The 25996-nt window shown below is 37.0% G+C and overlaps 1 protein-coding gene across 2 annotated transcripts; it reads right to left on the reverse strand.

Moving 5' to 3' along the window:
- On the reverse strand, positions 1 to 25764 carry SUV39H2 (SUV39H2 histone lysine methyltransferase; the record flags this gene model as incomplete). Of its 2 annotated transcripts, none has more annotated exons than XM_084253933.1 (6): positions 1 to 107; positions 330 to 459; positions 1919 to 2065; positions 4616 to 4747; positions 22981 to 23126; positions 25734 to 25764. In XM_084253933.1, the coding sequence occupies 6 exons, from the start codon at positions 25762 to 25764 to the stop codon at positions 1 to 3; spliced, it is 693 nt and encodes a 230-aa protein (XP_084110059.1). The 2 variants fall into 2 exon arrangements, with proteins under 2 accessions (XP_084110059.1, XP_084110058.1); XM_084253932.1 differs by having other exon boundaries at positions 4076 to 4747.
- Positions 25765 to 25996: the final 232 nt, after the last annotated feature.

Genomic DNA, 25996 nt, shown 5'->3' on the forward strand with positions numbered 1-25996 from the left:
TCAGTTGAGGTAACCTCTGCAAGTCACAGCTCCACATTTGCACACAGTTCTGACCCTCTTTTTGGCTGGGCTGTGGTCAATAGAATCTGAAGATATATCTCCAGAACCTGAACACATAGAGAAAGAAATATAGGAAAAGCGAGTTAAGACAATTCAGAAAGAGTTTCAAATTTTCCATCAATTTTAAAGTAGCTAGCAAGGTTGCTTACATATTCAATACCATCATAGGAAGTCAACTTCTAAGGAAATCTAAATTCTTTTTTTATATATCAACAAAACAAGTTTTATGAAACAATTAACATCCATGAAACTGTACTTGGAAATCATACCTTTCATTTGATAATCAAAAGTGAGTTCTTCTCCAGCACTTATGGTTCTTGTGGAAAATAATGCTATTCGGGGAAGACGAGTATCGAGGTTATCAATGAAAACATTGAACACTTGAAGATTTGGATCACACTAAAAAGGAATATTAGATCCATTTAATTAAAAATGATGTGAACAAGCTCTTCTACATGCCATATGAAATCTTTAATTTCCAGAGTAGTAGTTTATAAGTTCTACTAGAAATTTTAGTTACTATTGTTTAGTTATTATTGTTTTTGAAGCACACATTTAAAAAGACTTCACTAACAGAAAATCTCAGATATACATAGAACTAGAGAAAATAAATTCACATGTTTCCACTCTGTAGCTTCAATAATTTGCCAATCATGTTTTAGCTAATCCTTTTAAATTTTTCTGGATAATTTTAATGCAAACTCAGATATACCATTTCATCTCTAATTCAGTAAGGCATATTTAAAGAACTGCAATATTTTAAAAATCAATCAGCACTTTAGAACTCAAATTTTCTACTCCATGGGGTTTCATTGCTTAAACTTTCACTTGAAATTGTCCAATATCTTGAGAACTCAACGTTAAATTAAGGAATATGCAAGAAAGATGCAGTGAATTATACAAAGAAATCAAGTGTTTAGTTGACCTTGAATGAAATACATTTTGATAGTCTCATATTTGACATTAAGAAAAAAATTAATGTAAAAATGGGAAATCTAATGAGGAAATCAGAAAGTCTGACATTTTACTACAAATCATAAACTAGTTTCTTGGTATGAAACCTATCAAAAGTTTAACATGGTCTGCTGTCCTTATGTGGTCAGCTATACCACATACTCTGCATTTTCCTTGTAATCTATAAAAATGGAGATAATGTCAACCTCATTGGTCTTATCACGTCAACTTGACATGTACTAGTTTATACTGTGTAACAGATTATTACTATTAACCTCTCTTATTTTGAGAAGTTTTTGTAGTATATAAGACTCTGGAGTTTAGGTTCCAACTTTAAATTCTTTTCAAAAAATAATTAAAAATCAAGGAAGAATACTAATTTATAATTTAGAAAAATAGCCCTAAATACTTCAATATTCTATAAATTCTTAAACTTTATAAAAATGTTGACTTATTTACATTTTTAGAGAATACCTCTGTTTTTAGTGTACATCCTAAAATCTATACTTGATCTTAGCCAAAAGGCTGAGCAGTGATAATACAGCCTAAAATTAGATGTTAACTTCTGAAATAAACTTGCAGAGTTGTGATTCTTAAATTTATTACTTAGTTTTTATTACTTAGCTCATTTGCTCATTCATTTCCACATCTGTACATATACCTTATAAAGTTGGAAAGTTTAAATCAAGTAACTTATAAAGACTTTTTGCAAAATGTATTTGGTAGGCACCTCAAAGGATTTTCCTAATATAGCAATAATACTATGACTTAACAGAAGAAGCCCTCAATATTACAATATTTTGGAAATGTTAAAAGGGTCCATAGTTTAAATAATTCCTCAACTATGCAAAAATCATCAAAAACAATACTAAGTTAAATTATTAGTCCTGTCTGTATTTCTTACACTGTGATTCACAAAATGAGACACATTTCCATAGCGAGCTGCATCTACTGTGAATTCATCAGATTCATAGTCCAGATCAAAGAGATAAGTGATTCCTTTGTTGTCATATAACTGCCCCCGCCTTTCAGCTTCTTCACTTGTGATTACCTAAAAAGAAAAAACTGTATTAAATAGTTATTGCTGAACTAAAGAAACATTCATAAATTCATTAACATACAAATGTTTAAAAAGAAATTCAAGTGCCATTGAAACAAACATTCACATAAATTTGAAGGACAAGACAGAAAGAGGTGGGACACCAAGGAGAGGAGAAATAATGATGCACCAAAATTAGGACTGTTCAGGTATTAAGACAACCCAGCAATTAAGTTGAAACCATTGTAATTTATTGAGCTGTTCAAAAGGCTATAGATATAACTACAGCTCTCTGTAACTGAATGTAAAGGACTGAATTTAAAGGATATAACTGAATGTAAAGGACTGAATTTGCCAAGTGTATGTGCTCTAAAGCAACATTTTTCCTGTAACTAATTCGTATGCAGTTATAAATGGAAGTTTATTACAAATGCAGAATATTTGTATGTTAAGTTTGTAGTCAACTGCTTTGAAAGCTTAGTTTTGTATAATAGGTTGTTTTTCATGAAATTCTGAGCTCAAAACCATCATCTGTAGTTCTGCTCGTAAGCACATAGCTTTACCAAATGCTCAACTTAGGTAACCAAAAATAAATTGTGGTATCAATGAAGTTTAGCTGCTGCATTAGCTGAAAAAAGGTGGGGGGAATAATTTGATTATATAAGATCTAGTATCCTGAATGATTAGTTATCTGCCATTGTTTAAAAGTTTAAGGGTCAAAAGGTGTAATTTAATCTCAGAATTCTGGATTAATACATAGATAAAGCATTTCCAAACAACACTATGTTTTAAAATCAGTCAGATTTGACAGCCTTACACGATGCAGTCACACTTATTTTTTTCTAGTCACAGCTTCACCCACCATTCAGTTTGAGGTGGGGTGGTACAGGGATGGAATGCACTAATTTTGGAGCTTTGGTTTTGAATCTTGTCTTTTTTACTACCCTCTGATCTTGGGCAACTTGTTCAATTTTCTGTGCCTCACTTTCCTTATCTATAATAATGAAGATAATGGTGCCACCTCAGAGTTACTGTTAATATATAATGTGCTTAGAATAATATGTTGTATAGGATAAATACTATTTTGTATATATAGTATTGGTGTAAAAATAAATTTGCTAGTAATGGTAATTTAGAGAATGTTAAAGTTATAGATATAAAAGTTTGGACTTTCTTATGGATGCAATAAATGTACATATGTTTTATAATATGTATTCAGGATTGGTCTACTTTCTAATATCTTTGATGTTGATACAAAATTGATTTTTGCAACTTATATATACATTTTAAAATTTTTTTAAATTTTATATATTTTTTACATCATTCTTCATTTTTGTACAATGTATGCTTTCTCATCTCGGTTATAGTCCCCGTGAAATTCCCACCACCAGTTCACCCATGTACCATCACCATAGTCTCTTATATTCTTCCCACCCATTTTGATCCTACTCTCCTCTTTCTCTTCTCTTTCTCCAGAATATCTCTGGTTAGCTGCCTGTTGATTTTGATATTTATTATAATTACTTTTTCCTTTTCCTGATCCGTTATTTGGATCCTCTACATTCCTCCTAAAAGTGAAACCACCTGGTATTTTTCTTTTTCCAATTATATTTACCCATTATTTAGACAAATGGATGAAGTAAATGACAACTGAAAAGTTTCAAAGTCAGTAAGTATTAGATCTGATTTTTTCCTTAGGACTTTTGTGTAAAAATAGTTATATTTTAAAATTCAAATTGCCAGTATCAATGACTATGAATGAATATTTCTTAGAAGATGATTATTAATTTCACTTATTACTTTTTTGTTCTTATTATTACTTTTTATTATTTTTTATTACTTATTACTTTTTTGTTCTTATTATTCAAAACTATGCCAGTGAACCCTTCTTTCATATCTGAATTTTCTACTTACGAATGACACCAAAATTTAACAAATATTTGTTACCAAGATAAAATGGGAACTTTCAAAAGCTTAAACCTTAGGTCCACATTATTTGCTATGTGGTTAAGTTGAACGTACCTCTCCAACGTATTCCATAACAAAACTCATTCTTTTAATCTTCACAAGAGTTTTTACACCCCAGCCACAGCCATTGCTAGTTCGAAAGATGCACAGTGAATATGGTGTGCCTTTTTGTACAATCCTATTAGGACAATCTGGCCCACACTGACACCTTGAGTTGCATTCATAAATGGGGGTACCAGGTGGGATTTTAATTTGTTGGTTTTTATTATAAGCCAAAAGAACTCCAGCTTCTGCAGGACAACATTTCTCAAAGAAGCAATCTGTGCATGAACAGCCAAAAGTAGCTTCATTTACTAAGCTGATTCCAGGAGCTGGTTTGTATTCATTTATGTAGAAGAAGTCTGAAGGTGGGCCCTCCAAGTCCACAGTATTCTCAACAAAAATCATTCCTTTATGATTCTTTCTTCTGTTGAGTTCATCTTGCCATCTCTGCAAAGCTATCCTTTGTTTAGCCTTCTTTACAATGTATTCGGCAATGGCAGGCCTCAAAGCCTTGTTATTGTCTTTTAGAGTTATTGCTTTGCCTTTCTTTACCTGAGATAAATAATTATGCTTGTCTTTAGAGAACTGCTGAAGTAGTAATGGACACTTGAGATTTTGCAAAGGTTCCCAAGTATTTGTAGAATCTGGCCATCCTTTCCATTTTACAAGATAATATTCCATATCCTTAAAATATAAAAGAAAATGCAAATCAGATTACAATAGTTATTTAATAATTTAATATCTAAAGAGTAAGGTATCCATTACCATTTTGCTCAATAAAGTTTAGAATATACAGTTACAGGTCTTTATTAGATGTTCAAGTCATAAAAATAAAACTTTATATTACATAAAATATGTACAGAATTTAGATGTAGGTAATATATTTACCATAGACTAAAGAGCTGCACCTGAAGAAAAATAAAGGTACTAAAACTGCTATTTTACCCAATGGTGATTAACTTAAACCAAAAATTGATCACGGGAATAAGAAGTCCCCAAAGTATTAACGTATGCTACGATAGTTACATGACAAACTAAATGCCTACTTTCTCTACATTGTACATGGTTACAAGGGGAAGTTCTAACATCATGGGTACACACCCCCTAGATATTCTAGAGATGCACTGTCCAATACAGTCATTCCTAATGGTATGTAGCTCTTGAGTCTGAAATATGGATAGTATGAGTTGACATGTGTTTTAAGTGCGACATACACTGAATTTCAAAGACAACATAAAGGAAGAATGTAAACAAATATTTTAACTTTTAAAAATTACTGATGTTAAAAATAATATTTATTGGATTAAATACATTGCAATTTCACTTGCTTCTTTTTACTCTTTAATGTGATTAGCACAAAATTTAAAAATCTACCTATAACTCATATTTCTCTTAGTATATGTCCATACAATTCTTATTTAGACTCACCCATGACTCACTCAAGCCACCAAAGATTAAATAATCTTAGAGAATGATCACCATGTACTGAAATCCTGCCATCCTACCTCACTGACGTGACTGTTTTCTTCCATTGTCAGCCAATGTCATGTTAAGTTTCTCTTAAAAAGATAGCTAAGTGTGCATAATAAATTCTGAAGTACAGTCTCAATTTTTCTTTTGCTTTTTGAGATAAGTTAACATGTACCCATGTGCCCTATAGTAAAATCCCTTCAGAAATATGAAGGTGATTAAACTACATTGTAGTTTTCAGTTATTTTTATTCATAGATACTGGTAAAACTTAATTGAGATGCATTACCTTTTCCCTCAAATTTTTAATTTTTTATTATAAACTTTATTATAAAGTAAGGATACTCATAATTGTTTTGCTATTCATAATTAATGCCAAATGACCTAGGAGGTCTAGGACACATGGTAGTAACACATGTTGCTGAGGCATGAGTTGGTCTGAGGTAACTTCGCAGGAGCAACTGTCACCTTGTTAGTGAGTGGACTTATTTTCTCCCAACTGTCTATATCTCAATGTTTTACTATATTCTCTGCAATAAGCAATTCTCTGAATAGAACTTTGCTTATTTATAAAAAATGGTCAAAATGTTTTGTTTAAAAATGTTAAATTATGGTGTATGATTATGCACCAAAATGGTATATCCATTGAAATATAGGTATGGGGGGGGAAATATACAGGTACAAGGGGAAAAAATACACACATATGTGTGTATACACACACACACACACACACACACACACACCCCTAAGTGTTAGTCAAACTGGCTCGTTAAGATGTAAAATGAATATTTCCCTTTTGTCAAGTAACCACTACAATTTGAGATTGTTATCAGCAAATATTTGCCCAACAATGAGATCTACTTGGCAGTATCTAGTATATCTATTCTTAATTAAAAAATTTGAATTTTTTCTAATTCCAAAAAAAAAAAAAAGCAATGCACCCCTAAAGTCCCCTTTTTCTGACAGTTTTTGTAACCACAGTCCTGGTATGAGAAAAGTTGCCAGCAAACAATGAAAGAAGCAAACACTGGCTTCAAGTCAGATGAGTAAGCTAAATTATCACTTGGCAAAACTAAAAACACCATGCCACTGAAGTCTGCTTCCAAATTTTGTATTGTTTAATGATAGTCACTTCCATTTTTAGTGACTTAAGTTTTCTATGTTTATCACTTTGGCACCTACTACTACTTTATGGATAGTGAAGATGCTTATAAAACATGGGTGTCTTTGGTAAAAGCATAGAAATATTTGTAATATTTTGTTTCTACTTTGTAGACATTTATAAATATATTTTACTTTTGAAATCTAAAAATGGTATTTCCATTTTGAAAAATAAGAAATTTTTACATAGGAAAATCAGTTTGACTTAATAAATTCAATTAATTCAATACCCTAAAATTCCAAATAAAAGTAAAAAAAAGTTAATAAGCCTCATATATTGTTATACAATCTTATTCTAATATGCAATCAACTCTTGATTACCTATAGAAATGGAGTCCAGTCATGAAAATTATTCATAAGTCACTCCTGTATAATTTGAAATGCATCATAAGAATTTTTTCTTACATTTTCCCCCACTATGTTTGGCTTAAGTTAAATTCAAATCTTAGTATTTCTAGTAAGTCTGTGAGAGTTTGTCACTGAGAAAAGAAGGCAATAATATGTGAAATAAGTGGCAATGCAAGGCAGCACTTTTAAATGTCAAAGCCAATAAGATAATAAATACCACTAGCATATTAAAAGTGGAATCAATATAGATCAGACAATCAGAAAAGGGCACAAAGGAAGTAAAAAACTACACCCAAAAAAAAAAAAGTTAAATGAGATAGGGGGCAGGGTAAATGGGATGAAAAATGTTAGCAAAAGCTTGGAGCTAAGATTTGCATGAAGTAGCCAGAAAACAGTGAAGAGATAGACTTTGCTAGCTTTAAGGTTCAGAATATTGAAGCAAAAGATAAGATTGTAATGGTGAGACAAGAGCAAATTTTAGACAGCCTTGAATACTTGGCTGAGGCATTTGAATTTTATTTTAGGCTTTTACAATTCTTAGGGAATGATGGCGTTCTGTGGGAAGCTTCATTAAATACAAATATACTTAACTTCATCTTGCTTACTAGGAACAATTTCACCAGTCTTCTAATTGCAATGTCAACACTCCAGCCCTCATCTTATTTGAAATCATGATTTCTCATTCTTGTTCCTTTTCAGGCTTCTTTGCTGAGAACACTACCCATCACTGAAGAATTTATCCTTGGCCCCCTTTCATACTACACAAATGCTTATCCCTTCTGAAAATACAAAGAAAGTTATGGATCATTTCCTAACAAAAGTCACATAAATAATATCTTGGGTAGTTTCATAATATTTGGATTCCAGGATAAGTATTCCTGTTCAAAATGCCCTCTGGGCAACCTCTTCATTCCAACAGTTTTACTTACATGCTGAAGACTCCCCAAATTTTATCTTCTGCAACGCAACCTTCCAATATGGCCCCATTGATATGGTACACGACACCCTCTATCAACACTAAAATGCTGCTACTGGTTATTCCAGGCTCTGTCATACATTTCTGCTGCCTTGTATACAAAGTTCTCTCCAATTAGAATGGCCTCTTCTAATTGCCTAACACTTATTTCACTCATCTTTTTATGTATTAGAAAACCTACTAAACTTTAAAACTCAATCTTTCCTGCTTCTCTTGCCCAGGGAAGACTGACCACTGTCAACCCTCTTTTGTTCCCATTTCTAATCTAAACTAAAAGCTACTTGTGGGAAGGAATGGAATCTTATTCTTTGTAGCACCAGAAAGGAGGATACTTGCCTACTGTCTGTCTTTGACTAAATGTTTTTGAATGTATAGAAAAAAAAAAATCACCAACATACATGCAGTATTCACAACTAAATACAGTGTAACTAAATGAATCCTTCAAAGAAATACAAAGTGTTGGGATTTAACCTGGATATAGCAATTAATGGCTTTTCAACACTGGCTCTGTACCTGCTGTCTATAGCTAAGTAGTAGCAAGCACACAATCTTTAAAAAATTCTACCTTCCCATTAGCCAGCTTTTTTTTTCCTGTAAGTTTTGAAATTATCATAATATTTATTAGTGATAGAATAGCCTGAGTCTGATTTTGAAAATACCAGTGTTCTGTGGAAGCACAATATGAGAAATATTAGGGTCAATGGGAAGTCACTGGATTTTCATACAAATAACTAACAGAGTAGGAGTTGTGAGACTTGAGTTAGAGACCCAGCACTGACACAAATAAGCCACATGACCTTGAAGAAGTCCTTTCTCAGAGCTCCATTTTTCTGATCTCTAAAATTCAGATTTTAGTCTAATGATTTCTATACTATTAGAGTTCCTCACAAACCACTTGAAGTGTAGTCAGTCTTAAGTATATTAATCTAGGGGCCTCCCCGGTGGCGCAGCGGTTGAGCGCTGCGTTGTGAAGCTGCCCGCAGCCTCTGCAGCGCCGGTTCGATCCCCGGCTGTTCCCTGGCCACCGGAGGAGGGTCCCGCATGGCGCGCGGACCTCTCTTGCCGCCCGCTGCTCCCCTCAGCAGTGTACTTCGGTCCTTCTGCCTTCTCTGCTCCCCACTCTGGCTCTGGTGAATTCTCTCACCCTCCCGCGCTTCTGACTGTACCCAGTGCTTGTATAAATAAATAATCTTTAAAAAAAAAAAGAATATTAATCTAGCGTTAGATGTGGAATATTCTGTACATCTCATGCAATATAGTGGTGATTCTAGCATTACCTGGATATTTTAAGAAGTCAAAGCTTTGGGTAATATTTCTTTTTTACCTTATTTTTACTGAGAGAAGAAGTCCTACCAATAAACAATGGGGTTCATGTTCTTCACTAAGCTCAATAGGTTAACGAAGAGTACCCATAGTTTTGTCAGAAAATTTTCCATATGAATGACATGGCATGTACGTTGCACAGGAAAACCACAGGTACTACTACAATTCATGTTGAGTTCAACTAAATCTCCACATTAACTTATAACAACCCCGGTGTTCTCCTAGTAAAAAATCTTTCCAGGGGGCCTCCCTGGTGGTGCAAGGGTTAAGACACAACCTATGAAGCTGTCCGCAGCCACTACAGCATGAGTTCAATTCCCCGCCAGCCAGGGAGCAACCCACATGGCACAGTAGACTTCTCCTGACTCGCCCGCTGCTCCCCTCAGCAGTGTACTTTGGTCAATCTGCCTGTTCTGTAACCCACTCTGACTCTGGTGAGTCCTCTCACCCCTCTGCGCCTCTGGCCTGTACCCCAGCTCTTGTGTGCATAAATAAATCTTTAAAAAAAAAAAAAAGTCTTTCCCTTTCCCAAGTTGACTATTTCAGACTTCCCTCACTTAGCTTCATTCCCTATCCCTTTTCTCCCCCATTCTTTTCAGTAGCACACGCCATTGTTCCCAAAGAGTAAACAGAAACTGCCAGACATAAGTTCCTTTCTAGCCTTCCATGGTCATGTAACTAGAGAAAGTGGATGCAGACACAATAAAAAAGATGTACTTCCTCCATCAATTATCACTCCTCCTGTCTTTTCCATTTCTCCCTCTTCTGATTCTCACTAGTATTTAAGCCACCTTCATTTTTTAAAAGTAAAATTAAACTAAACCTCTTTAGAGATATAAAAGCGTGACTATGTAAGGAATCTCTAAAAGCTATGATAAATTACTGAAGTAGAGAAACCAGAGAATAAAATATCATAGGTGTGGAAGATAGCATTTTTTATATATAAGGCCTTTTAAATACCTACTTTAAAAAAATCACACAGATATACACACCTAATTGGATTTAAAAAATCACAGACATATACGCCTAATTGGGTTAAATTTTTTTTTTTTTTTAGAATTATAGACACCCTTATACCTTACATTGCTGATATTATATCTCCCTCAGGTTTCCATGACTGACTATTAGGAACTCATTCCTACCTTTCTTGTCAATCTTAAGTCTCCCTGACAGTTCGTCCTATGGGTCCATCTTACTGTTTCTCAGACCTTGATTTACTCTTCTCACATTTTCTTTGTCTGTCTGGATTTCTGCAATAGCCTCTTAGCATTTTCAATCCACTCATGGCTAAGTAGCCAGAGTAAGATTTTTAACATTTTCATCTCGTGATTTTACTCCCTGGCTCAAAAATACTGTTGTCATTAAAATAAAGTTCAAAATTCTTTTCTTAGCCTATTAGGAGTTGCACTTTCTGGGTCCTACCCAGAAAAGCCCACCCTTTCCACCTCATGTCAATCTCTCTTGCTACTTATGTTCCACCCTCAGTTTCTATTCCTTGAAGAAATTAGGCTGTCAATGGTCTCAAGACCATTCCCCATGTATCTTTCATTCTCCATTAATAAATTTAAGTATTTCCTCACAGTATCTGCCTACACTTCTTTTTAAGTGACATCCTTCTGTTACTTAGCATTTATCTCAACAATAATTATGTACTTTATAGAATTACATTTATTTCTATCCTAAGATCCATGGTATCAGGGACAATACTCCAAATCATTCATTACTGAGACCCTAGTTTTTAATCATATGACATGATTAAAGCCAATGAACAGCTGCTGAGTTAATGAATGAGTAACTGTATCCATTTCCAAGGCTTTACTTGCTATCTTCTTGCTAGACCTTCTGTTTCCAGTTCTCCTGATTGAGAGCAATATCATATGTCATGTAGATAGCCAATAAACAGCTGCTGAGATAATGAATGAGTAACTGTATCCATTTCCAAGGCTTTACTTGCTATCTTCTTGCTAGACCTTCTGTTTCCAGTTCTCCTGATTGAGAGCAATATCATATGTCATGTAGATAGCCAATAAACAGCTGCTGAGATAATGAATGAGTAACTGTATCCATTTCCAAGGCTTTACTTGCTATCTTCTTGCTAGACCTTCTGTTTCCAGTTCTCCTGATTGAGAGCAATATCCCCCACTATATTCTGTTTTTCTCATACTTAAAATGTTCTTGACTTTTTTCTTCAAACCCAAATTAGCTCCTCCTCCTATATTTCTGTGTCTTGGAGAGCAGTATTATCCACACCATTGCAAGTCAGAAACCCTTGTTTTCTGTGATGTGGCTTCCACACTGCCATTCCTCCACCCAACTCCATGACAATTAAACTAGGTTTGTCAATTTTCCAACTTTATTATCATAGTTACGGCTTTAGTTAACACATCTAGATTATTATAACAGCCTTTTCTTCAGAATGTATAGTCGGCACGTGTAATTTCCCTTCCTGTCAATCCACTTTCCTTAGCCTAGAGAGAAAGTTATCATTTACAAATTTGATTGTATCATTCTTTCATAATCTTTAAAATGACTTCTGTCATAAAATAGAATGGCTAAAAGATCCTTCGATCATTTCACTCTTTCCCACCCCCCAGATCCTACCATTCTTTCTGTTCTCTATACTAAAGCCATGGTCAATCACAATATTTGTCTTTTCCTCTTCTGGGAAGCTCTCTGTGGTCTGGATTAGATATGCCTCCCACACATCTTGTAATGATATCAGCCAGAGCACTATACTGCATTGGATGATTCACTTGCCAATCTTTCTTACTAGCCTGTGAATTCCTTAAAACGAGACACAGTTCTTATTAACCTTTACTTTCCAAGTACCTAACATAATACCCGACACAAAGAAGAAACTCAAATGTTTACTAAATGATGATACAGAAAGAAGAAACAGGATATTTACTTATTTACTAATAAGTATTAGTAAATAATAATTTACTTATTTGTAAATACTAATTTATTTATTAGTAAATAAGTAAATATAGTGCTGCTTTAATGTACGTATGAAGCTATGAAGGTCTAGCCTAAAAGTGATTGTATTAAAAGAATCACTGAAGTAAAAAATTCAATTCACTAACCACTAACTAAATACTTGTTATGTACTATGGACACAGAAAGATAGTCCCAGCCATCAAATAATTGACAAATTAGCAGGATATGGAGGACACAAAATTATAAAATGTGACAAATTCTACATTGATTAAAAAAAAGTGCTTTTTAAAGTCTCCAACATAAAACAAACAATTTTGCTGGAAGTGGGTAAGGGAAAAAGGCTTTACAATAGGTGGGTAACCTTTCAGATAAATGTTGAAAGCCAAGAAACATTTTTTTCCAAGGAGAGAAGGGACATGGCTGTATTCCAGAGAGAGAACTGGATGAGTAAAGCAAAAGGGGGGACAGGGAGCACATGCATTCAAGGAATTAAAATAGAAACTATATCTGTTTTTAAGCTATGTTTCCAGCGCTTTGAAGAATGCCTGGCTGATGACAGGTACTTAGTAACTCATATCTAAATCAAAGAATTGACAAGTATTTCAATATGGATAGAAAATGTGAATAGGATTTGTGGCAAGAGATGAAGTTGGAGAGGTTACTAGTGCCCTTAATCCAGAGTGTCCAGCTTAGATTGGTAGGCAACGGGGAACCATTAAAAGGAACCATTAAAAGCAAGGTTCTAATCAAAGGGTACAATGAGAGTTGTTTTAGAAACAATTTTAATGGCTTTGTAGAATATGGTATTGCCTTTTTTTTTTTACTAAGATGGAAGGGAACACACAAGTTAAATACAGGGTCACAAGATATTTCACCTGCCCTGAGTTTGAGAAAAAGGAAAAAAAAGTGGTGGTATGTTGAATTAATACTGGCTTTGTATTAGGCGGGGAAGAAATGGGAAATATGAAGTAGACCAATGAGTGTAAAGTAAGTTAACTTATTCCAAAGCAAGGAACCAAATGGAACAATGAAAAAGAATAAAGAGAATAACACAGCAAAATTATCCAAACCAAAATATAACACTGAAATTCTCTAGGAGAAAGAATCTTGGTAGCTCCTTTGTTGTAGTACAGAACCTAGGTAGGTAATTCTGTGTAAGTATAATAGGAATGAAGAAGAGAACACATAGAAAAGGAGAGCTAAGATTCTAATGACTTATTAGATTCAGAAGGCAGAAAGGAAGAATTAAAGATTTATGAAACGATAAAGTCAGGTAATTAGAAGTATTATGATTCTGTTAACCTAGACAGGGATCACTACAGCAGGATGCAGATTAGAGGGAGGAAAATGGGTACAATTTTGAATATGTTGAATACCTGTACAGTATTCAGTTAAAAGTGAAGCCCAGAAAGAGGACAATACCTTACAAAGATCTGGGTGTTAGGAACCAAAGAGATTAAAGTAGAAATCATTGGGAAAGCAGTACTACGTACAGCAACTCCAAGTTGAGATATTAGAGGATCAAAGACAGACCTTGGAATTTATCTACATTTTTGAGGAAAGACAGATAAGAGAATAAAGGAAATTCAGGAAAAACAAAACAGTAAGAAAAACTGGTGGATGAAAGTGGAAACAGAGGAAACAATACAGAGGGTAAACTCATATAGCATTATCGTTACAGCTCAGTCTCTGTTGTAGGCATTTCATCTCTATCAATTCATTTAATGTTAATAATAACCCTTGAGTTAGGTACTTTACCTAGCCTCATTTCATAGATGAAGAAACTGAAGGACAAAGAGGCTAAGTAACTTTTTGAGGGTAACATGACTAAGGTAGAGCCAGACTTTGAACCAAGGCAGGACTCTATATAGATTTGTTTCAATGAAGACATGGTAGCCAACAATGATAGATACAGTAAAAAAGTGGAGTAAGATATGAACTCTTCAAATCCAATAATTAGAAGGCCATGATGGAGTAGAAATAAAAAGTGAGTTAAAAAGTTATGAGAAGTTACTGATAAGACAAACCACAGGAAGAAATTTTTGCAAATTGTGTAACATTTTGTAACATTTAAAGAAACATTGTGACTCAATAATACACACCCAATTTTAAAAAATGGGCAAAGAATCTGGACAGCTCTCCAAAGAAGATACACAAAAGGCCAATAAGCACATAATAAGATGCTCAGCATAATTAGCCATTAGAGAAATGCAAATCAAAACCACAATGTAGAGGGGCGGAGCAACATGGCTGCGAGGAGATGCTGCAAGTAAGATCTCCCATTAAAAAAAAGTTAATAGGGAGGAAAAGCGGCAGGTCCCAGTGAGAACTGGGACACGGAAGATAAACGGGTGACGCCAGCAAACTGCCCGAAGAAGAAAGTGGCCATAAAAGAGGACTAGAAGGAAAGAAAGCGCAGAACCCTGCTCCCCTCCCCCGCCCACAGAGTCGGCACTCTCCCACCGGCAGAGAGGAGGAAAACAACACACTAAAACGACCAACAAGAACAAACGACGCAGCAAGCGGGACTGTGAGTGGAAAGGAACTATTGCAGCCACCACACCCCGTGAACGGGAGCTGAGGCGAACCCTGCAGGATTCGCCGCGGCGGTGAGCGAACGGCTCCGGGCACCATTAGAGAAGAACAAAGACCCCGGGAGACGCGCACACAGCCCGGGCTGCCGGTAAGCTTGCGCGGAAAAGCGCAGAAAAGCGGCGCGCTTGGCGCCCTTGAAAAGCAAACGCGGACCAGGATTGCGCTGCCCAGGTCCCCGCGCCTGCGACCTAGGCTTGCGGGGAGACGCGTGGAGGTCCTCACTGAGGTGAAGGTCCCTCCCTGAGTAAGCACGAACCAGGCGCCCAGGCACGGGAGCGGGGTGCAAAAGGCGCCCTTCCCGCGCCACTGAACTGGGCTACAGCCCGAGTCCTGGACCTGAGGGCTTTGAACTGAGACCCGGGGCACGAAATTCTGGGCGTGGGTTCTCCACGACGGTGGGGTACAAGGCAGACACAGCACCCCAAAGCCGTTGAGGTTTACCCTACCATTCTCGCTCTCTGTTCCCTGTCCCACGGGGGTGGGGGGGGTTGAAAAATAGCCCCCCAAGGACAATAGGAGAGATCTCTGGCGCCACCTAGCGACCAGAAAAAAAGTCACTAACACCCCATAGAACAGGGAAATTTCTTAAGACTTCCTGAAAAGGGCAGAAGGCTTCTGGAGGACCCAGTGGCCAGCTGGGAAGTTAGCCCACGCCAGGCCCCTTCCAACCAGCAGTCTGAGCCCAAAGAGGGAGCAGGCACCTACGTCCGGGGCAGACCGGGCACGCAGAAGAGAGTGCCTGAGACCGGATGCGCAGGGACTGCGTCCCGCTTCGCCAGTTTAGAACAGGGACATTTCTTCAGTAAAGACTGCCTAAAACCAACAGAAAGCTCCCCCAGAAGCCAGAGATGGTTCCTGGAGGAGCCAGAGGGGAGCGGAGAAGCTCACCCAAGATGACGGCCAGTCCGAGCAACACAGTGTCCCAATGCATATGACAAATTAGAAAACAGACAGTAGGGAGTAGAAAAACCACACGCAACCTAGCAACGCCTCAGGAAAGAAGCACACCACAAAAAGAAAACCACCCTCCAGATTGCAACGACAGTAACTTGGAAGAACTTCTGAGCCTTCAGAAAGAGAATTTAAAATTGCCCTGATTAAAAAAGTGACAGAAGTCATAAAGGAAAACAATGATCATAAGAAGGAAATTGAGTCCCTAAAGAGGGAAAACAATGGTCAGAAGAATGAAATTGAGTCCCTAAAGAGGGAAAACAATGGTCAGAAGAATGAAATTGAGTCCCTAAAGAGGGAAGTAAAAGAAATGCAAGAGATCAAAGAATTAATGGAGGAACTAAAGAACTCTGGGAAAAGCAATGAGCGCAGAATAGATGAAATGGAAGAACGAATAAGTACTCTTGAAGACACAGAAATAAAAAGAACCAAAACAGAAAAGGAAAGAGAAGTACGAAGGAAAAAGAACGAAGAAAGACTTCGGGAACTATCTGACTCCATGAGGAAAGGAAATATAAGAGTTATAGGAATTCCAGAGGAGAGGAGAGAGATGTAGGAACAGAAAAAATATTCCAGGAGATAACTGAAGAGAACTTCCCAAATGCGAAGAAGGAGCTGAAAATTGATATACAAGAAGCAAGAAGAACACCAAACTTCCACGACGAAAGGAAAAACACAGCAAGACACATAATAGTAAAGCTCCCAAGAATCCAGGACAAGGAAAAAATAATGAAGCTGACAAGAGGGAAGAAACAGATAACATTCAAAGGAAAACCAATCAGGCTGACATCAGACTTCTCTGAAGAAACACTACGGGCAAGGAGAGAGTGGAGGGACATAGTCAACAGACTCCAAGAAAACAGATGCCAACCAAGAATACTCTATCCCGCAAAGCTCTCCTTCCTCTTTGAAGAAAGAATATGGACCTTCCCAGACAAAGAGAAACTCCGGAATTTCATTACGACTAAACCCCCACTCCAAAAAATACTACAAGGAATCCTAAAGCCAGAACCTCAGAGGGATGAATAACAACGAAAGAAGACCAAAAAAAAAAAAAAAAAAAAAAAAAAAAGTTATTAAAAGAATAAATAAATAAAATCAAAGGAAAGACAAACACAATGGCAAATACAGATGCTAACATATCAATATTAACTCTAAATGTAAATGGACTAAACTCTTCAATAAAAAGACACAGAGTTGTAGCCTGGATTAAGAAACAAAACCCAACCTTTTGCTGTCTCCAGGAAACACATTTAGCTACAAAAGATAAAAATAGGCTCAAAGTTAAAGGATGGAAAACAATCCTACAAGCAAATGGACCAAAAAAGAAAGCAGGAACAGCTATACTTATATCAGATAAAACAGACTTCAAACTCAAAAAAATAAAAAGAGACCCCAATGGTCACTACATTATGATCAAGGGGACAATACTTCAAGAAGAAATAACACTCATTAACATATACTCACCAAACGAAGGAGCACCAAAATATATCAGACAACTGTTGTCCTCTCTGAAAACAGACATCAGAGAAAACACATACGTAGTGGGAGACTTCAACACACCACTATCAACAATGGATAGATCAACAAGACAAAAAATAAGTAAAGAAACTAAAGCTCTAAATAAGGACCTAGAGCATTTGGGCTTAACAGACATCTATAGAACACTAAACCCAAAAAAAACGGAGTACACATTTTTCTCAAGCGCACATGGATCATTCTCCAGGATCGATCACATACTGGGGCACAAGACAAACATCAACAGATACACCAAGATTGAAATCATACCAACCATTTTTTCTGACCATGAAGGCATCAAACTAGAAATAAACCATAAAAAGAAGGCAAGGAACTATCCTACCTCATGGAGATTAAAAACCACACTACTGGAAGACCACTGGACTAACGAGGAGATCAAAGAAGAAATTAAAAAATTCTTTGAATTGAATGACAAGGAGGACACTAATATCCTAAATGTATGGGATGCAGCAAAAGCAGTAATAAGAGGAAAATATATAGCAATAGAAGCTCACATCAAAAAACAAGAAAGAACTCAAAGAAACAACCTAATCTCGAAGCTCAGAGATCTAGAAAAAGAACAAAAAAAACCCCAAAACCAGTAGAAGAAAAGAAATAATAAAAACCAAAGCAGAAATAAATGAAATTGAAACTAAAAAAACAATCCAAAAGATCAATGAAACCAAGAGCTGGTTCTTTGAAAAAAATCAATAAAATAGACAAACCCCTAGCCAGGCTCACAAAGGAAAAAAGGGAGAAAGCACAAATAAACAGGATCATAAATGAAAGAGGAGAAATCACAACGGACACAGCAGAAATCAAAAGAATAATCAGTAACTACTATGAACAGTTATATGGAAACAAGTTCAACAATCTAGAGGAGATGGACAAATTCCTACAACTCTACAATCACCCAAAGCTAGATAAAGAAGAAATAGAACACCTAAACAGACCAATTACAAGCAGCGAAATTGAAATGGTAATCAAAAACCTTCCCAAAAACAAAAGCCCAGGACCTGATGGATTTACAAATGAATTCTACCAAAGATTCAGAGATGAATTAGTGCCTATCCTTCACAAACTCTTCCAAAAAATTGAGAAGGAAGGGATAATACCAAACACGTTCTATGAAGCCAACATTACACTAATACCAAAACCGAATAAGGACAACACAAAAAAGGAAAACTACAGGCCAATCTCCCTAATGAACACTGATGCAAAAATCCTCAATAAAATTTTAGCTATCAGAATCCAACAATGTATCCATAAGATAATTCACCACGACCAAGTAGGATTCATTCCAGGGACACAAGGATGGTTTAACATCCGAAAATCAATCAACGTTATCCAACACATCAACAAAAAGAAATATAAAAACCATATGATAATATCAATAGATGCTGAGAAAGCTTTCGACAAAGTGCAACATCCATTCATGATAAAAGCCCTTGAAATTCTTGGGATACAAGGAACATACCTCAACATCATAAAGGCCATCTATGACAAGCCAACAGCCAGTATCATTCTCAATGGTGAAAAGCTGAAAGCAATTCCATTAAGATCTGGAACAAGACAAGGATGTCCACTCTCACCACTGCTTTTCAATATAATACTGGAAGTCCTAGCCAGAGCAATAAGACAAGAGAAAGACATCCAAGGAATCCAAATAGGAAAAGAAGAAGTCAAACTATCACTATTTGCAGATGATATGATAATATACATAGAGAACCCCAAAACCTCCACAGAAAAACTAATTCAACTTATCAATCAATTCAGTAAAGTGGCAGTATACAAAATCAGCACGCAAAAGTCAGTAGCCTTCCTATACACAAACAATAAATCTGAAGAAGAAGAAATAAAAAAAACCATCCCTTTTATTATTGAAACAAAAAAAATCAAATATTTGGGAATAAATCTAACAAAAGAGGTAAAGGACCTATACAAAGAAAATTATAAAACACTGTTAAAAGAAATAGAAGAAGACACAAAGAAATGGAAAGACATCCCCTGCTCATGGATTGGAAGAATAAACATTATAAAAATGGCCATCCTACCAAAAGCAATATACCGATTCAATGCTATTCCAATCAAAATTTCAATGTCATTCTTCAAAGAAATAGAACAATTATTGATGAAATTCATATGGAATCACCAAAAACCCCGAATAGCCAAAGCTCTACTGAAAAAAAAAGAAGGAAATGGAGGCATCACACGCCCAGACTTCAAACTATACTACAAAGCCATAATCATCAAAACTGCATGGTATTGGAACAAGAACAGACATACAGACCAATGGAATCGAATAGAAAATCCAGAAATAAACCCACAGATTTATGGTCAACTAATCTTTGACAAAGGAGCAAAGACTATGCAATGGAGCAAAGAAAGTTTGTTCAATAAATGGTGCTGGGAAAACTGGGTCGCTACATGCAAAAGAATGAAGCTTGACCACTACCTCACACCATACACAAAAATCAACTCAAAATGGATTAAAGAACTAGACATAAGACCTGAAACCATAAAATACATAGAAGGAAATATAGGTGAAACACTACGTGATTTGCATATCAAAGACATCTTTACAGACACATCACCCAAAGCAGTGATAGTGAAGGCAAAGATAAACAGCTGGGACTACATCAAATTAAAGAGCTTCTGCACAGCAAAAGAGACAATAACAAAAACAAAGAGAAACCCCACCAACTGGGAGAACATTTTTGCACACAACACTAATGATAAAGGACTGATCACAAAAATCTGCAAAGAGCTGATGAGACTCAACAACAACAAAGAAAATAACCCAGTCAAAAAATGGGCAGAAGAGCTAAAGAGAAACTTCTCTGAAGAGGAAATGCAAATGGCCAACAGACATATGAAAAAATGTTCAACATCACTTGTAATCAGGGAAATGCAAATCAAAACTACCATGAGATACCATCTTACACCAGTGAGAATGGCACATATTAAAAAAACTAGCAACAACAAATGTTGGCGAGGTTGTGGAGAAAAAGGAACTCTCCTGCACTGTTGGTGGGAATGCAAACTGGTCCAACCACTATGGAGAGCTGTGTGGAGATTTCTGGACCTACTAAACATAGAGCTTCCATATGATCCAGCAATTCCACTCCTAGGTATTTACCCAAAGGACACAGAAACATCAATTCCAAAGAACACCTGCACCCCTATGTTTATAGCAGCACTATTTACAATAGCTAAGCTTTGGAAACAGCCCAAATGCCCAAAAATAGATGACTGGATCAAGAAGATGTGGTACATATATACCATGGAATATTACTCAGCATTCAAAAAAGATAAACACATGCAATTTGCAGCAACATGGATGGCGCTGGAAGGGATCATGCTCAGCGAAATAAGCCAAAAAGAAAAAGAAAAATACCGGATGTTCTCACTCATAGCAGGAATCTAGAAAACTTAAATAAGGGACCAGGAAAATGAATAACTATAAGAAAGTGAAAATCAAAATCAGCAAAAAACTATGAAGCAGAGACACTTATTGGGGGGTGGGGGCCGGGAGGGGAGGGATTGGGGTCAGAATGGGGCATGTGCAGTTGTATGGGGGAATATAAAAATAAAATTTATTATTAAAAAAATAAATAAATAAAAATAAAAAATAAAATAAAATAAAAAAAAAACCACAATGTAGCATCACTCCATATTCCACAGAATGGAATTACTCAAAGTGAGATAATAACTGGTTTTGTGGTAAGGATGTGGATCAACTGAAGGCTTCATGTACTGCTGGTGTGGATGTAAAACAGTGCAGCTGTGTTGAACAGTCTGACAGTTTCTCAAATGGTCAAACATAGAACTACCATATGACCCAGCAATTCAACTTTGAGGTTTAGCATTCAAGAGCAATGAAAATTTAGCCACACAAAAACTTATACGAGTGCTCACAGCAGTATTTTTGATAGTAGCTCCCATATAGAAACTACCCAAATGTCTACCAAGTGATCATGACCTAATAAATTAAATGTAATAAATCCATACAATGGAGTATTTGGCAATAAAAAGGAATGAATAATTGATATATGCTACATGAATACTTGATAACATTAGGCTAAATGAAATAAAGGACTGCATATTGTATGATTCCATTATACAAAATGTCTAGATAGGAGAATCTGTAAAGAAAACAGATTAGTAGTTGCTGAGGGCTGGGTAGAGAGGTGACTGGGGAGGTTCGGGGGCTAATAGCTAAGGGGTGTGGAGTTTCTTTCTGCAATAATAAAGATGTTCGAATATTGATTGTGGTGATGGTTCCCCAATTCCGAGAGTATACTAAAAGCTTTCAATGGTATACTTTAAGTTGGTGAATTATATGGTGTATGACTTATAGCTCAATAAAGCTGTCTTCATAAAGTTAAACGGGAAGGCGAGGCAGACCTCTCCTGTCTCGCCTGCTCTTCCCCTCTGCAGTGTATTTCATCAGTCTGCCTATTCTGTTCCCCGCTCTGTCTCTGGTGAATCCTTTCACTTTTCCGCACATCTGGCCTGTACCCGGTTCTTATATAAATAAATAAATCTTAAAAAAAAAAGTTAAATGGGAAATTAATTGGAAGGAAAAGAAAACGCTTGATAGGAGAGGCAAGGTCAAACAATTTTTGAAGGTTAAGGAAGATGTGAACAGGATTACTGATTGAGATAAATTAGTAGAAAAAAGACATTCAAGAGAGAGATCACAGATTAAGCTAAGACCTAAATGGGATGGTTAGGAAGGAAAAAAGAAAAATGGCAATGAGCAAGATACAGGTAAGTTGAAAAGTCATACTATTTTCCACTTAAGCAGTAGAAAAAGAGGTCTTTACTTGAATACCAGAGGGTTGTGGATAGAGTAAGTCCTAAAAAAATAATAAAAAGTTGGGAAAACTGTTGTTAAGAATAGGAAAAGAAAGCGAAAGATAAAAAGTCTGTCAAGTAGAACTGAGCAGTGTGAGAATAAAGACAAGCTCAACTGAAACTGAATTCCTGGAAAGGGATATGTTACTAAAAAAAAATAATAATTATTTTAAGGTTTAGATCAAAAAGGCTTCTTAGAACATCTGTCATTTTTAAGAGGACTAGAATGAAGTGAGGCCAAGAGAAATTAAAGCACTTTGCTGAAGTCACAAGGTTCTAAAAAAAGACTATAGAAATAGAAATGACTTTAAACTCCAGGCCATTCTTTATGCCACAGAACCTCACTGGCTACTGGAGTTGGACATGATGGCAGGAAATCAAATTGTGATGCTTTTTGAAGAGATTCGGTAACACTAACATTGATTTGGATTTCTAAGTTCATTTCAACTTATAGTGGGGAAATATGACTCAGGAACAAAGTGAAAAATAGGAGAAGCCAATTTGAGATAAAACATTTGGTAACCACATGGAGATAATCAAGAGTTGGATGTAGAATGATATAAGCACTTAAAAATATTCTAATGCAAGAACATTTTATGCTTCAAAATCCTCTCATGTTATTTGGAAATACAGTTAACAGGGCATAAAAATTTATTAAGGCTTAGAATTTTAAATAGAGTTTTGCTTACTTTTAAGGTTCTTACTAAATCACAGAAATATGAAATACTGAGTTAAAGTGTGATTAGGTCTCTTTTTAAGGGGCTAGATATTTGCCTTACCTTTACTACCTTGTAGTCACACAAGTATTCCACCTCATAATTGTTTAGATTCCTTGTGGTGATTCCAATCGACTTACATGTGAGTTTTTCTTTTCTACATAATTCCTGAAGAGTATCAAGTGAAACTAGGCAAGGCACACACCAAGCTACAATAAGAAAATAAAATTCTTTACTAATGAAATAGCTAATTAGTTAAAACAAAAAAAGAAAAACTTAAGACCTCTATGTCCCCACCCTTCAACTGGCAATTTTACATGACTGAAAATTCATAGACAAAAAATCATTTATGTGCTTTAATGTAAAAGGTAAGATTAAAGAACCATTTTGGTAAACTGGTCTTGGGTTTTATCTTGGGTCTCTATCTTACTATGTTTAACTGATGTCAATTTCTATTAAGCCACTTGAATAAAATGTTTCCTATCATAAGCTTTCTTAAGATTACATATAGATGCAAAGATCAAAAGAAGTAATGGTTTTGACTTATCCATTATATTCTTACACAGAATATAATTACTATTTTTAATAAAACAGGTCTCTGGAACATATTAGAAATATATCAAATGTACTTTAAAATAACTTAATATAATTTGTTAAAAACTAACTTTTCCTCTTTCTCTTAGTTGGAGGCTAAGAACTGAAGTCCAATTGAAATATAGTACTACAGTTACATACTCATACATGCTATGTCCTACTTTTCCCACTTTGAAATATTGCATGAAATTTTAACACCACTTATTTTGTCCATGCTGCAATGTTAATAAGATGAATAAACCCAAGAGTTATGATATTCAAGAACATACTGATATCACTATCAAGAATATATTGATTTTCTTAATACTCATTTCATGAGTATTTAATATTTAAATGAGTATTTAAAGCCAGGAATCACAAAAACAGAATATTCAACTTACATAATCCTATACCAGTTTAAAGAAAATCAAACTCACAACCAACCTTATAGAAGCCAGTAACTAGCTGAAGATTTTACCCTCAAATTTCTATAAATAGTAAAAATAAGTGAACATAAACTGTGTTATATGATATAGATAAGTAGTAAACTTAGTTTAATGCCTAGTGTTATTACGGTAAGCACTAGAAAAGATGATCAAGACCCCTCTCAGTCTTTCCCAGGCCCCTTAGTATAAAACTTTAGTGAGTTTTCCATCTTTTTGGGTTTCAGATTCACTGAGGGAAAAAAAAAAGGCGAGGTTTGAAGTACATGAGATTACCAAACAAAATCTATTGGTAAAATCCTTTTTCTTGGTAGCTCTCCAAGGTAGTTGTGTTAATCTTTGTGTTTTGAGGTTATTGCCAAAGAGAGAACACAGCTGTAACATCATTTCCTCACCCTCACAACTCAGGGATTTCATTGTCAAAAACTCTGAAGTGTGATTTCCACCCTACCCTACGTCCTACAAAGTGAAAACTACATAAAGTGAAAGGTTTTTTTCACCCCCTCCAAAAAAAATTGGGGTGGGGAGAAGTTGCTTGCTTTGAAGATTTGGGGATAGGAGGGTGGTAGAACAGAAATGATCTCTTAAGTCCTTTCATTTAAAAACTTAAGGATGTTTTGTATTAAGCTCATTATGCTGATCACGTGCATAAGAGGCTCCTCTCCAACATCTACTTAAGGTGTATTTGCTGGTAATAACATTTTTATCTAGTTGACCTAATGTGATGATTTAAGACACAATCCTCGATGGAAATGCTATTTTTGAGAATGAGAATAAAATTGCAACATAAACTGCAAAGCCTTGATAACAGTTCCAATTGTCTATAATAACCTAGAAAAAAAAAATCATGGGCAAGATTAAACATTTCATTACTGGCACAAAAAAACTTTCATTAACACACGGTAACCCCTCGTGGAAGAAAAGGTGAGGAATAATGACTTCATAATCTCTGTGATGAGAAGGAATGCTTGAAACACCTTTAAATTCTAGAATGCATTGAAAGTTCCACTATTTCAGAGTGCGCCCACGCACACCCCCCTAATTCAGTACCTAATTCTTTGATATCCATGCAACACGCAAGTTCTTGGGGGTGGGGTGGGGTATAAAAATTAACCAAAGCCATAGACTGCGTCCTCAAATACCCACTTACTGGGATCTTTCTCCAACGAGGATCTTAACCTCCTGGTGCGTCCGAATTTAGGGTCTCCTCACTTTCTTTCTCAGCGTTCCTACGTTAGCCCCAATTTCTTTTCCCCCCCGATACTGAGGTCACCTTTATACTAGCAAGCACGTCCCTCTTCCCAGCTGAAAAGACAGCCCGAGCACACACGTACCGCTCAGATCACCACAAAGGAGTCACGCCACAAACGTGCCCAGAAGCCCCGGAGCCCCCCAGAGGATTACCCGGAGCCGCTGCGGCCGCCCGAATATCTCCACTCGGCGACCAGGCGGGGTGGGGCCTCGGGTCCAACGGGCAGCGGGGGTCGGGCCACGGAACCCGCAGAACCTCGACGCGGGGAAAAGGAGTCGACGCCAGCGCCGTCGGGCGCACGGGCCGGGCCCCGCGGGTGCCGGGCGCCGCCGACTGCGCGGACCTCACGGGCCGAGCGGCGAGCAGGGTCAGGGGCCGGAGGAAGGGGGAAGCCCGCGGCGCGCACTTGGGGGCCGGGGTGTCAGCGAGGCGGGAGGCGGCGAGTCGCCGCGTCGCGCTCAGGCCGACCGGAGCGGCCCGGCCCCGCTTCCCGGGCCTCGGGGGTTTGCCCGCAGGCACAGCGAGGCGCGCCGCTCTCCATCCCGCACCTCCTCGCTCCTCGGCCCCCGTTGCCGCCATCTTGAGGCGCTTTCATTCAAACTGGCGCGGTCAGACCGGATAGCTCAGCTGGCCCGACGCCCCGCCCCTGCCGGCCGCGCCGTCGTCCGGGGCCAGGGCTGGAATCCGCGAGGCGTCTTGACGTCACAGGAGGCTGACCCCGGCCGCGGCGGCGAGTGCGCGTGCGCCCTACGTCGCGTCCCTGCGCGACGGACTCCACGGGTGGGGTCGGGGCGGGAGGCCGGCTCAGGGT

This window comes from Talpa europaea (genome assembly GCF_964194135.1).
Source record: "Talpa europaea genome assembly, chromosome: 14".
Classification (NCBI taxonomy): domain Eukaryota; kingdom Metazoa; phylum Chordata; class Mammalia; order Eulipotyphla; family Talpidae; genus Talpa; species Talpa europaea.